Here is a 13,848-nt window from a genome sequence, read left to right on the forward strand (position 1 = left end):
TTGTGCGAATTTGTGCAAGGTACATTTTAGGAGCAAGTTTAAAAAAAACCGGGGGCTAGTAAATTTTTTTTAAAAGTATAAAATTATAAAGTGTAAACGTTTTACTTTTAATCATTTATTTTTTACCAAAAATATTAAAAAAGTGCACGAATATTGTGCATTTTTGCGCCACCTTTTAACCTTAAATATTTCGTTCAAACCTTTTGTTAAATACCTTGCCACCATTTGAATGAAAATTCAAAGATGGGTAATAATATATAAAACACATCTTCTACCATATAAATTCCAAATATTTCTTTTTAAAGTGGACTACTTAATTAGATTTTAGTTATTATACATAAATTGCCGGCAGTTACATGAAATAAAATATTACGAAATTCAGCAAGTATAAATTAAATTAAATAATACATATTCACTGAACGGTTGTCTTCAATATTAAATTATAATAATACTTGAATAAATACTATTTTAATGTACTAATATGTAAATGGACAGTTTTCAAATCTAATTACTCAACGTGAATGTTTAAAAACAAATAGGTACCTAAAGTATAACAAAGTTGAGGATATTTTACATATTAATTATGTTATATGCATTTAGAAAACTATTTGTAATATATTCAAAGTACATTATATAATAGTCAATGTACTGAATTATATATAAATATTAAATACCAACAAATTATAAATTAAAAATAAATCATTACATTTTTACATTCCGTGCAAGGGTTCAAACGTTTTTGCTTATAATTATGTATAATTTAATTATTTTTTTTTATTTTTAACACTTTTTAGATAGTAAATATTCTCTTAATTACTATTTCATGGAACCAGTAGAGTATTCAAGGTGATCATGAAGGCAGAAGAGTAGGACGATTTTCATATTTTCATATAATAAACAACATAACAAGGGTGTTAAATAAAATCGTCTTTAAACTTGATGAACTTTGTTTATTTAAAATTGGTCTCAAGTTTTTATTAAAAACCAATGCTTTATTCTTTTATGCATTATTATTACCCACTGTTTTTTTTTAAACTATTTTGTATTAAAACAACATGACTCGGTATCTTAACTTAAAATTTAATTGAATAATTCCAACAATAAGTGTTTTACTCATTGCAGTAAGATGTTAAGATGTTTATTAGTTATTATTTATTAGTCACTATTATTACCTACTGATTTTTTGTTCATAGTTTATAATAGAAATTTTATTGGTAAAATATATTTTGTCCTTATTTGGGCCGATATCTATTTTTAAACATCTATTATAGTTGTATCCATATAGTTATGAAATGTGTACACAAAATTATTAACTACGTATTGTTCTTTGATGCTGCAGGTAATGATTGTTTTTTTTTTTTAAAGATAGTGTTCGGTAGGTGTTATGAAATAAAAGTACCTATACAAATTATGACAAATTATGATCACTAATAATAATAATAATCTGGGATTGAAACTTCATGCATTTTCATATTCCTTAGCCCCTAGAAAGCTGCAATTATTAAAAATCTTATTTCACAGAAATTCGTTTCAAATTACGTATAGGTATATACAACTCATTATTCAAGTCCAAAAATGAATATTGCATAACTTTTTACATATTTTACCGAATTTAAGTGATTTTACATATTATTTAAACATTTTATACATGTTAACGCGTTTATGTTAGTAATAAAAAAAAATGTAATTATAAAAAAACTAATTAAAAAATAAAGAACCTTTATGTGCCTCCGTGGTAATTTGTATTTTAAATAGGTTCTTACTTAAGACTTAATTTTATTTTTATTGTATATAATATATTTAATAGGTAGGTACTAATATTTAAAGTATAGTTAAAAAAGTTAGTTTTTATTTTATATACAAACCTATAGCTATTATATTATTACATATTATTAAAACTTACGAATAATTATAAATTTTTCCACGTTAGTTACCATAAAATGTGTAATTTATAAAAAATAAAATATAAGAATATAAGATTGTTTTAGTACATAATATTAGGTATAACGTATATGAACGTATTTCATTGTTTTTTAGCGCATTAAGTCCCGAGCCCCCGCGTATGAGCAACGACCGTAAGATATATTTTGAGATTGTATAATTATTTCTATTAGGAAATTCATTATGTTCAGAGACAATGTTGTAAATTCGTTGTCTTATAATCTGTATACAATGTATAATGTATATATATATATATATATAATAATACATTATATTTTATTGTGTGTTTCGTAGACGTACAGTTTCACGACACTTTTTGATTTATTGTCTAAGATTAAGCTGCCGTAGAATACATATCCCGCGTCGGCTTGTTCTTTCCAAAGCTCAATAGTCTTTTATATTTTATTAGACAATAAACTGACAATATTCAGCAATTTGAAACTGTCGCTTATATACATCAATGGTATTTAATCCATCAAAACCCCGTCTGTGACCCGACGATAGGAATTAGCAATCGTATCGTTTTGTACCTGTATTATATTATGATATTTATTACGGTTTTTTTTTTTATCAATAATATTATATTAATATTCCAGATTTAAACGAAAATCTGAAATTGGTTACCGATATAAATATCGAATTCTCATTATTAATTTATTTTCGGGTAAAATTATATTCTACAGCCAATAAAATCGAACAGGTGCGAAGTGGTATGGTTTTGTCTGAATATCTGATCATCAATGAAGATTTTGGTATGCCTACTAAAATGTATTTAGAAAATAAACTGAACATTTCATTAAAGTATTATTTAATTATATTTAATAATCATCATGACAAAGTTTCGAGATAGATGATTAAATAAACGAATGCATTATTATAATTATCTGTAAATATCCGTACGCCCCTACATATTGAAGGTACCATATAAATATAATATGCATCCCTGATCTCATTATCGATTAACATAATATAACACTTTGCAATTATATTATATTTATTATTTACCGATTTCAAATAATATATAACTAACCAACCCTTTATACAGCAACAGCACACACCACACTAGACTGAACACTCGAGTAAATGTATTGACCATTAAAAATGTCCGACTCCAGGCCATTTCATATATAGGTAGGTACTTTCCATAATGACATAATAAATACTAATCAATGTGCATAAAATACGATAAATTACATTACAAATAATATTTATAAATTGTCGATGTAGTAACAGTATATTGTTTTAGCTGTAGAATTAAAAACAAATCGTCAAAACGTATTCATCGATATTATTATTTCTTTATAATACATTTTTCGTACCTACCCAAAATCGGACGATCGGTCGAATGACTTTGTTTTCTAGGCTTGTTAAAATACAATCATTCAATTTTTGTGTCTATTTTTTACATCTGTCACAAAACTACACATTTCAGTGCTAACCTGCACCTTGTGCACTCTCGAAAACTGTCTTTATAAAAAATAAATATTTATATAAAAACGTACCTATATCTAATTCAAGTGGGAACTGCGTGCGGTAAAAACAATAATAAAAAGCGAAAAACAACATTAACACCAGTTCGTTTAATATAGACACTTGGTAATATTAACTACATAATATCTATGTACTCATAACCGCAAACCGCATATAATATACAATCAACAAACTGATGAAGATTGCTAACGGCAATTTATGTGTCACATAATATTTATTGTGACCTAAACGCTTTTAGAAAAATTAACCATAATATTCAATGCTTAGGTTTCCAAATAAATTTGTTATCTAAATGAAGTGTAATTAATGTTCGTGTACAATCGTAAAAGCACTCACATTTTATAATAATTATATAATATGCAATTTAATTTAAACGCGGAAGCCAAACAACGGATTTTAAGCATAATAGGAACTATGGCGAATTTATGAAAATAGGAATACTGTTTTTCAGAGAAAAAAAATGTGCAATCTACCCTACTCGTAAGTCGTTGTCCATCACGGAGACATATTGTAATTGTTTTTCCTGAAAATAAAGTAGGTAACAAGTATTTTCTTTATATTTCTACGTTACATATTATACCAAACGGAACCCATTATAGTTTTCTCTTATTCACACTCTTCGAGAAAATTATGTATTTCTTTCACACGTTTAATTTGTGTTTAGGAAGGCGCAACACTTCAATATCTCAGACCTCAGTATAATAATATATTAATCAACCCATGTTTGGCAGAAAATAATATTTTTATAATAATTTAAAAAAATAAATAAATACAAATCGATAAAGAGGATACTATATTACTCGTATCGTTTTAATCAATACAAGTATCTACTATGATCTTTAACCATACCTATAATATAACACTTATAAATTATCTATACTTTCGTGTTCAGATATTCCATTCATTCCAAAAAATGGAAAAATATTTTAACAATAATCACTAGGCGTACGTTATAATTTAGGTAATAACAATATATAATATATTGTGTCGTGCAGCGAATTGCGAAATGCGATTTTCGCCACGCCGTGATAGGTAATTATTTTGCAGGTAGGTAGCCCAGAATCAGTGGATTTCGACAATTTGTAATTTGTCGGGTCTTAGAGAGGTTCCAAAGGAAGTCGGTATATTAATGTGCCGTTCATTCCTTGCAGGTAATATTGTCAAGTGTCAACGCTCAGTGATTATGTGCTTTATTTTTATATACTTTGTCGCCAGCGTTTTGGAGCTATACAATAGCCATTTATATTCTCAAAATTTTCGCTTAGCCGTCTTTAAACACCTACCGAGTTATTGATTCATATAATCCTCTGTTCAGATATTTTACTTTTCATTGTTGTATATTTACATTTTACAACGAGATAAGTTTAAAAAACAGTTCGTAGAAACTGTCGAAAAAATACAACGTGGATATGGCAATGGCATAATAATTATAGTTGCCGTTATAATGTACATATAGAATATTATGTGTAAAAAAAAAAAAAAACGTTTATTCCTCGCCGTGTTCTTCTTTCAGAATTTGAAATATGAGTTTATTTTCATATTTTTAAAAATAAAATTACTATTTACGTTATACCTATAATACGCGTAGGTTCCTATATAATATAAGTATATTTCTTATTTTTCTATTATCATCCACGTGTAACAGATATATTTTACATATAATTAGCTGTACAACGACTCGGTTCTTTTTGTATTTCTTGCTGTTATATTACCTACGCTGTTCCTTTTCCATAAATAATGCTCGTAAATCGTAATAAGCAGTTATATTATGAAATATAGGTGCAATACCCACGTTAAATTATTCAAACCGATTTTTGGATAATTCAAAAATTTATACTCTCCGCGGTTTGATGCCTTAATAATGGTAACCTACCTACAACCTACGTGCGGATAAAACAATGCTCGTACGGCCCATATGCACACGTAGGTGCACAGATATTATGAAAATACACTTCACAACTCGCAAGCCTATTACATAATAATGTATGTCCGTAATATTATAATATTCGAACCTCTCCGCGATTAATTCAACACAACAGTACATTATTATAATGCCTATTTGAAACCCGGGAGAATTGATGCGATTTGTTGGTTTATTACAAAAATCAGTTCAGACAATACTAGTATATTGTGACATTACAATACTAGGGTACTACACGGGTAATTATAACGTGGGCACTGTATATATACGTACACGATAGCATAATATGAATATAATAAAATGTATAGGTTACAGCCGGCGAGGCGCAGGTCTCTATATAATATGTCATCAAAGGCTTATCGGGAGAGAGCGGGGGGGCAGTGAGAGGGCAGTGAGAGGGCAGTGAGAGGACGAAGAGAAAAAATAAGGGCCCACAAAGGCGCTGCAGGGGCAATAAAATATTAATCTAATAACCGAATGTACCTAGGTATGCGTAACGTGTACGCGCGCGCGCTGGTAATAACCATCTGTGAAATATATTTATGTAGACCGTTTTCGCGACAATACACTATATTATTATTATTGTTTCGTATCGGCGACGACGACGTCGTTCCGCCGATTGACATTGATCGATTTACGGTTTTTATGGCTTTTGCGGAATAAAATGAAAGCGCGCTTGACACGGTCATAAATCCCCATCAGAGTGGTGTGTGTGCGTGTGTGTGCACGTGTATATTATATAAGTCATTCAATGCATCCCATTGTCTCGTCGGCGGTGTGTGTGTGTGTTTGTGTGCGTGTAATAGATACGCGTTTTGTTTCGTCGGTATAATCTGCCGTGAAATGACGATTGTCGTCGACCTAATACGCACATCCACGCGCACACGTATAGGTATACCTGGTATCTGTTTATGCGATGCGTCGCGTGTTTTACAGGACGTATATAGATGAGGCCGAGGTACATAATCCGTCATTATATTAGGTTATAATAATAACAATAATAATAATTATTATTATTATTATTATTTGACGACCGACCGACGCCCGTAACCGCGGTAACCGGTGGAAGCTGCGGACCCTGAATGGTATTCTATGCGCACGGCTGGGGTGGTGTACTGGTGGTCTATATGTATACGGTCTCTCGTATACGTCTACATATCACAATAGACCCATAAACTGAGCGGGTATTAAACACACACACACAAACACGATACAATGCAATATAAACGCATGATAATAACAATGATTTCATTTCATATATAATATCATTATTTTATTTTTTTACGATTTTTGTCATATCGTGCGTTTGTGTATTATATGATATTATATGTGTGCTTTTTTTTATTATTATTTTACAGTTGGCCACCAACAGCGTTCTCCTTTTGGCGTCCAATTGTTTGGGACTTTTGTCCTATTTCCTGGCCGACAAGCAGCAGCGGACCGCCTTTCTGGAAACCCGGCAATGTCTCGAGATGAAAATGGTCATAGAAGAACAATCGACCGAGCAGGTAAATAATAATAAAATAATAATAATAAACATAAAACGCGTTACATAATAAAAGTCGACTAGACATTTTCGTGCCGGAACGATAGATAGGTATATACTTGGTATAAGGTATCTAACATTGCATTTAATATATTTATATTATATATATATATATATATAGGTAGGTACAAAACTAGTTGTAATTATGTTATTCTCAGCGCAAAGATATAGTATATATATAATATTTATAATTGGACGGTACCAATTAAATTTTTTTTACAACGCAAACGTCATAAACTCTGCATATTCCGCACAATATAATATTGTCTCAATTATACTGTAGCTAGTTGAAAATATAATATTATTATACACTCATTATATTATAATTATACTATATAGCCGTATTATAGTAGCATTATTCTATATAACGTTCAATACGCGAGATAAAACAATTTTGACGACAAACTATAATTATATATAATACGAATAAGTATATAGATCAACTAATATTATGGATTATGATTTTAGACATAATATAGGTAATTGTTTGTAGTACATATTTCAATTTAATTGTTATAAAAATAACCCATATGTGACGCATATTATATCTTCTATCTGTACGATGCGCAGTTTATGTGTGATATAATTTATTATTACTGGAAAGTAATTATCTGTAACTATCAATAATTCGGTCGATGCAATTATATTATGCACTTAAATCTGCGATCTCGATTGACTGTGGCACTTATTACTTATTTGTCGAATATGACGCGAAAAATATTACACACGAAGGTCGTTTTAAAAAGTGATTTATAATTTTTTTTTCTCGCTGGCCATAATTATTTATTTTTATGGTGTTCAATCAAATATTGAACGGGATCGTCACTTTTTTATTTATGTGTATAATAACTATATAAACATCGACCATTCGAATGATAAAATATAAAATTAACGTACTTACATTATGGAAGAAAACTAAGAAATGTTTGAATAAATAATGCAACCCACGTCCTCTGTTATTAACTTGTTATTAAGTTGACATGTTTAAACTTATAACTTAAATAGTGTACTAATCACCGTGGGCCGAAATTAAACTAAACAGAAATGAAATGTACCAGAATCTATAATTGAGTTTTGAGTGTTTGTCATAATATTATATTTCCCATCTTATATCGACGAAATGTATTAATTTTCTATCAATGGGTAATACAATTTTCCATTTTTAGAATGATCCGAGAAAATTATATGGTTATATAAGTAAAGTTCAGCTTATTATAGAACATTTTTTAAATATATAATGTACTCAAAAAACAAATTATCTATAATTTTAAGTATAAGTACTCTCATAAGTACTATTTAAAATTCATAGACAATATTAAATATATACCTACAGTAAATTTTGCTTAGCTTAATTCAAAAATACCTATTATAGTGAACACAAAACTTTAAAACCGATAAATCACTTGCTTTGCTTGTACTCTAGAATACAAGAAAACATAATATTTGTAGCAATATACTCCAAGAAAATCATCTGTCTAGCTCTGGTTTATATTTAGAATGTCACTAAATTTAATTTTAAAAAACCCGAATTCACCTTGATTATAAAATAGGTCACTATTAAACAGGACACCACTTAAATTACCACAGTAGATTTTGTTTTATTTAAAAAAAACTGTTGTCAATGATTAATTGTTCAATTTAAAGTAAAACTTATTTGTTTTTCAAAAAATATTATTCTTATGTATGAATAATGCGACTTATTAAAAGTATTTGAATCTTGTAACTTTCAAATTTCTAAATTCTTAACTACAATATAAGTAATAATGGAGATATAAATTTATTATTAATAATATGTACCAATCATTTTCAAAATGTATAAAACGTAAAGCTACAATTTCAATAATATTTTAAATATTTAAATGTAAAAATTAAAATAATATTCTATTTTACAGTAAAAAATATTAGACGAGTTCTTTAAATAAAGTTAAAACTTCGATAAGTTGTCAGAAATTGGTATATTAGCACCAAAGAAAAATATATTCAATCATAGATTGGAGTCTCATATGATAAATAATTTAAGATTTTGAATGAAGTCACGAAAAGTGTTTTATATTGCTTCGAAAAAATGTTCTGTAGGTACCCACAAAAATTCATTGAACTCGAGTCTGTTGTTTAAACTTAAACATATTTCGAGCGTCCATAAAGTTTGACCTTACTCTTGTTTAAAAGAAATTCTGAATAGTAAATGCTAATATTTTTTATGCAATTAGAAAAAAATGTAAAGTCTAATCCCGGAATTTACTAGACAAAAACAAAGGAGTTATTAAGAGTTAACCTATGGAGGACTAACTTCTAGAAGCCCTTGCATGTTGTCCGAAACTTTTCAAACTAATTTCAAAATACTCATTAAAACTAGCAAGAATTTGCAAGTCCACTCTCGCAGTTTGTAAGTCAAAGTGGGGGCCATACGAATTTTCAATATTTTTTGCCAAAATTAATTACTAATTAATATTTTCAACTGTCCTTGCAATTTTTTAATTTATTGCATTTGTATAAAAGTATGAGATCTGATTTTTTTTTAGTAAATAAATATCAGTGAATTTAGTAATAATTTTTAATTTGAAATTGATACTGTTAATTATTCATTCATGTCATTATAAAATATAAATATAACTTATAGATTTGATATTGGTTCAACGGAGTCAAATTAACTAAAAAGGTTTTTTAAAAAATGAATATGCTTACATTAATTAACTTTTAAAATAATCTAGTGTACTTGGTGAAATTTATTTACAGTTTTGTGTTATTTAAAATAAACTTAATACCATTTTAAGAAAGGGAAAAATTCATTATACTAGATTCCTACTAAATTCTGTGAGAGAAAAAATTTAAACTAAAATCCTAATAATAATATTTAAAGTTTCTTACCTTCGAGTTTTGACAAAAACTTAAAAGGGCCCTCTTTGACTTGCAAATTTTGGTACTGGAATTTCAAATTGTTACTAATTATTATAACGAATAATGAGTATTTTAAAACTAATTTGAGATGGTTTGGACAACATGTAAGGGATGCATGAAGTTAACCCTTCTTCGATTCAGTCCTAGTTTTTAACTAGCAAATTCCGTGATTTGACTTGTAAATTTTGATAGCTACTTGCAATATATTGTTACTGTATATACATTAATTGCTCAGAATCTGGTATGGGAAAGTGTAAGGGCCCTGGGCAAACCTCACAAACGTCGGTTTTAAATGGACAAATTATCAAATTTGATGTAAACTAAAATTTACTTTATTCTAAAACACATACCACGGAGTAAAATTGTTTCAAAACTTTTATTTATTTAGGTATGGAATATAATATTATACAATACATATAATTTGATGCAATAAAAAATACAACAAAATAAATAAATTTTTAAAATATCAAAAAATAATAAAACAAAAAGCGGGTAAGTGGATGTCGCTCTCCTGTACAGTAGGTTACAGGTGGGTCAATATATAATGGATTGTATTAAACTTTAATTCAATGATATATATAATAATATCATTGCATAAGAAATACGATTCTGACCAGAGACGGTTTGTCAGTCTGGATTTTTTATATTGTTATTATTTATTATAGCCTGTATGTTGAATTAATATACCTATTATAATATTATTATTTTTTATTCGTTAGTATGGTGATAAACAAAGCGTTAAAAATTAAAATCCCATTTTTAGTGGTTTTTCGAATTTTTACGGTAGTTTTTCCTGTGGCGTTAAATAAATATTGAAAAAATCAAGAAAATTAAAATTTTTTAAAAGATAAAGTACTATATATTGGAGTCGAAGAACTCCTTCTGGTAGAACTTTTGTATTCAGGATAAAAAAAAATAAACACTATTGTAAAACCACTAGCTTCCTTGCTCCGCTCAGAATCTAAAAGGTTTAATTTGAAATTATGGTACTACTTGGGCTGCTGCTACGACTGATACATCAGGTGTCGGTATGGGTCACTGTGATGGATGTGTTAAATTTGAATTGAATGATATTATATCATTGTTAGGAAAACCGATTCTAAACGAAGACGGTCGTCAGCCTATATCACTAAACATACTATCTATATGATATAACTTGTTATATTTCTATTAAAGCAATTAAATAATTTATTAATAGCAACACAGTAGGATGAATTAATTTGTAATAATATACATAAAATGTTTCAAGTATCGGAACATTTTTTTCTAATATAACAACAAAATAACTAAAATGTAGAATATCATTTCGTCAAATTTTGAAATAAAAAATTTGCATAATACCTATATATTTTTAATATTTTTCTACATCTATAGGTACTACAATAAAGGAACCTTATATTAAAACTATTTAACCAAGTGAAAAATTTTGAAAAAAATCTTCAAATGTCTATTAATAGCTTAAAATGAGTCAATATAAATTTAAAAAATTTTACTATGTATAGTAAAATTTCGCAATACACATTTGGTGAAAATTTCGAATAGGTATCTACAGTTATTCGTTTTTGAGTTTCAGATTGTGTAAAAACTGGTTTTCCATATAAATTTCCGTTTTTTCTTAACTTTTTTTTTTGTGTTTCCTTTATTTTGACAAATACTGTGAAGTTTTAGTACTTTTTACTTTACTTTTAGTAAAAATAGTGCCAGTATTTTTTCTACCAAAAAAAAAATGCTTAGATAAAAAATTTAAGCATTTTTATTCCCTAAAATGAGATGACTGACAAAAATAATAAGAAACACATATCAATGTATAAATCAATTCATTTATCGTTTCAAAAAAAAGAGCAATTCCAAATTTTTAAGTTAAAAAATTAAATAAATATATTAATACAGTCCACTATAAAAAAAAAACCACTTAAAAGTCGTGGATCAACCTGTTGTAGATATAATGATAGTTTGGGGTTTTAATAATGTCTCCGAGAAGGATATGATCGAAGGTTTCCGAAACGAGATTAAGTATGAATGATGATCAATCTATTAATAATAAATGTTAATTAACGTGACAAATGTTGATCAGCGTAATATTCAGTCTAAAATTTCAATTGGTAGTTAAAAGTTCAAAAGGAAGTGAAACTGATGATATTTGATGTTTTTTGGCAACAGTGAAAAGAGATTTACCATTCTGGTTAGGTGAGGTTTTACAATTCCACACAAAATAAGGGAATAAACAAGATAATACAATTATTATTGATGGTTGCAATATTTAGATTAATAATTCATCTAATTTACTTGTACGGCTTTACAATTATGTTAGATTGAACTTTGTACCAATGTAATTAATAAGTCTGATTATTATGTTTCGATCACCTATATATGTGTGCATTGGTTGTTAATTGTAGACAATAACCTACGACGGATTTATTCGATTTAAATACAAATATCTATTTTAATAATATTATTAATTTTATTTGGTAAATCTTAACATTTCAATATAAAGTAACGATAACAATATTATATATTACTATATATATTGTATTTGTGTACTCAATAAATATCGGAATTGGTTACATACTGTAGCAACTTATTTTATGAGTACTTAAAATTATTTTAAAAACGACATAAACACTATCATAAAGTAAAAACTGAGTTGCACTCAGATCGTTCTTCTAATACGACGGTTTATCATTGACTTCGAATTTTATAGTTACTATATAAATATAAGTATTCTATGTACACTACGCATCTTCCTCTGGATAAGCAAAATGAAATGATTGCTCTATATTAACAGACAAAATACCCCATCCGGTATTTTATAAATGTAAATAGTATAAAATATAATTTCAATCACAATTTATTTTAGTGAACTATATATACTTACTATAGGTACATATCATAAAATACATTAAATTATTATTTTTATCTTTTAATGCTTTAGAACATTTACGACGATTTCCAAAATATTTATTTCTCGTGTTTATTTCTTTTGGTTCACTACGATGATTCTGATTTTTGAGCTATGTTTCCACGATCTTATTATTATTTGAGTTGTACCTACCTATACACGAAAAATAATTTAGTTTAAGGTATAGCTTATGAAACTATAAATCAATTTCAATAGGATTTCCCGTTATTCGTGTGGCAAGTTTAAGGAGCACGGGCAATCTACCGAGATGATCCACCCCAGTTGTGCATGTATACCCCTACACCATTGTGTATACAATAATAGCATACACCAAGTATTATATAACAATTGAAATCGAGAAAACCGAGACAGCGAAAAAAATGCATGTTCGTGGCATTTGTGCATACAAGAAAAAAAAATATTGTCTGAGGATTATATAGTTTGATCGGTGATCTCTGGCCGTTACATTTTCTAGTCAGTGGCGGATAAAGAAGAATCACTATTTTTACCCTTCATTTTCGTTTGTTTTCGTCACGGTGACATTTTATCAAAGATTTAAATCGTTAAAGAGTCTTGCAGATTATTATTATTAACATTTTAAAAAGATAAAACAAATGAGAAGAAATGGAGAGATTCAGTGGCGTAGCCAGGGGGTTGGCTAAAGGGGCTATATCCCCCCTCCTCATTGACATTAGAATTTTATCAAGATTAATAAAAAATAAAAGTGTAAATAAAAGACATATTGTATTTGTATAATTAGCCCCCCCCCCCCATACAAAATTCCAGGCTACGTCACTGGAGAGATTTTTTTCATAATATTTTTAATGCGTTCGATTTAGCTGTACAAAATAATCTTGATAATATGTAACATTCAGCTGATAGTTCAATATGTACCTTATAAAGTTCACACTACATATATTTTCATACCAATCGCGTAGGTATAATTGTATTAAAATGATTTCCTCCGCTTTCTCCAAATGGCATCTTGCTGTATAGAAATGTAAAATTAAGACCGGATTAATGTATGGCAGAATGAGTGTAATTTAATATAGACTCTGTTGAATATGTATTTTTAATTTGCTAGGATTAGTATTATAGGATTATAGTTTTATAAAAAACAAATTATTCCCATCCTTTAGTCACAGTCCACAG

General features: G+C 28.1%; 1 protein-coding gene across 1 annotated transcript in view; it reads left to right on the top strand.

The window, feature by feature from the left end:
- LOC100163190 (adenylate cyclase type 3) overlaps positions 1–13,848 on the top strand; it is a 122,524-nt gene that overhangs the window by 82,656 nt on the left and 26,020 nt on the right. Inside the window, exon 2 of the mRNA XM_029489747.1 lies at positions 6,712–6,861. Coding sequence (XP_029345607.1) covers positions 6,712–6,861 — 150 coding nt within the window. The remainder of the gene's footprint in view (positions 1–6,711; positions 6,862–13,848) is intronic.

This window comes from Acyrthosiphon pisum, chromosome X, assembly GCF_005508785.2.
Source record: "Acyrthosiphon pisum isolate AL4f chromosome X, pea_aphid_22Mar2018_4r6ur, whole genome shotgun sequence".
Classification (NCBI taxonomy): Eukaryota; Metazoa; Arthropoda; class Insecta; order Hemiptera; family Aphididae; genus Acyrthosiphon; species Acyrthosiphon pisum.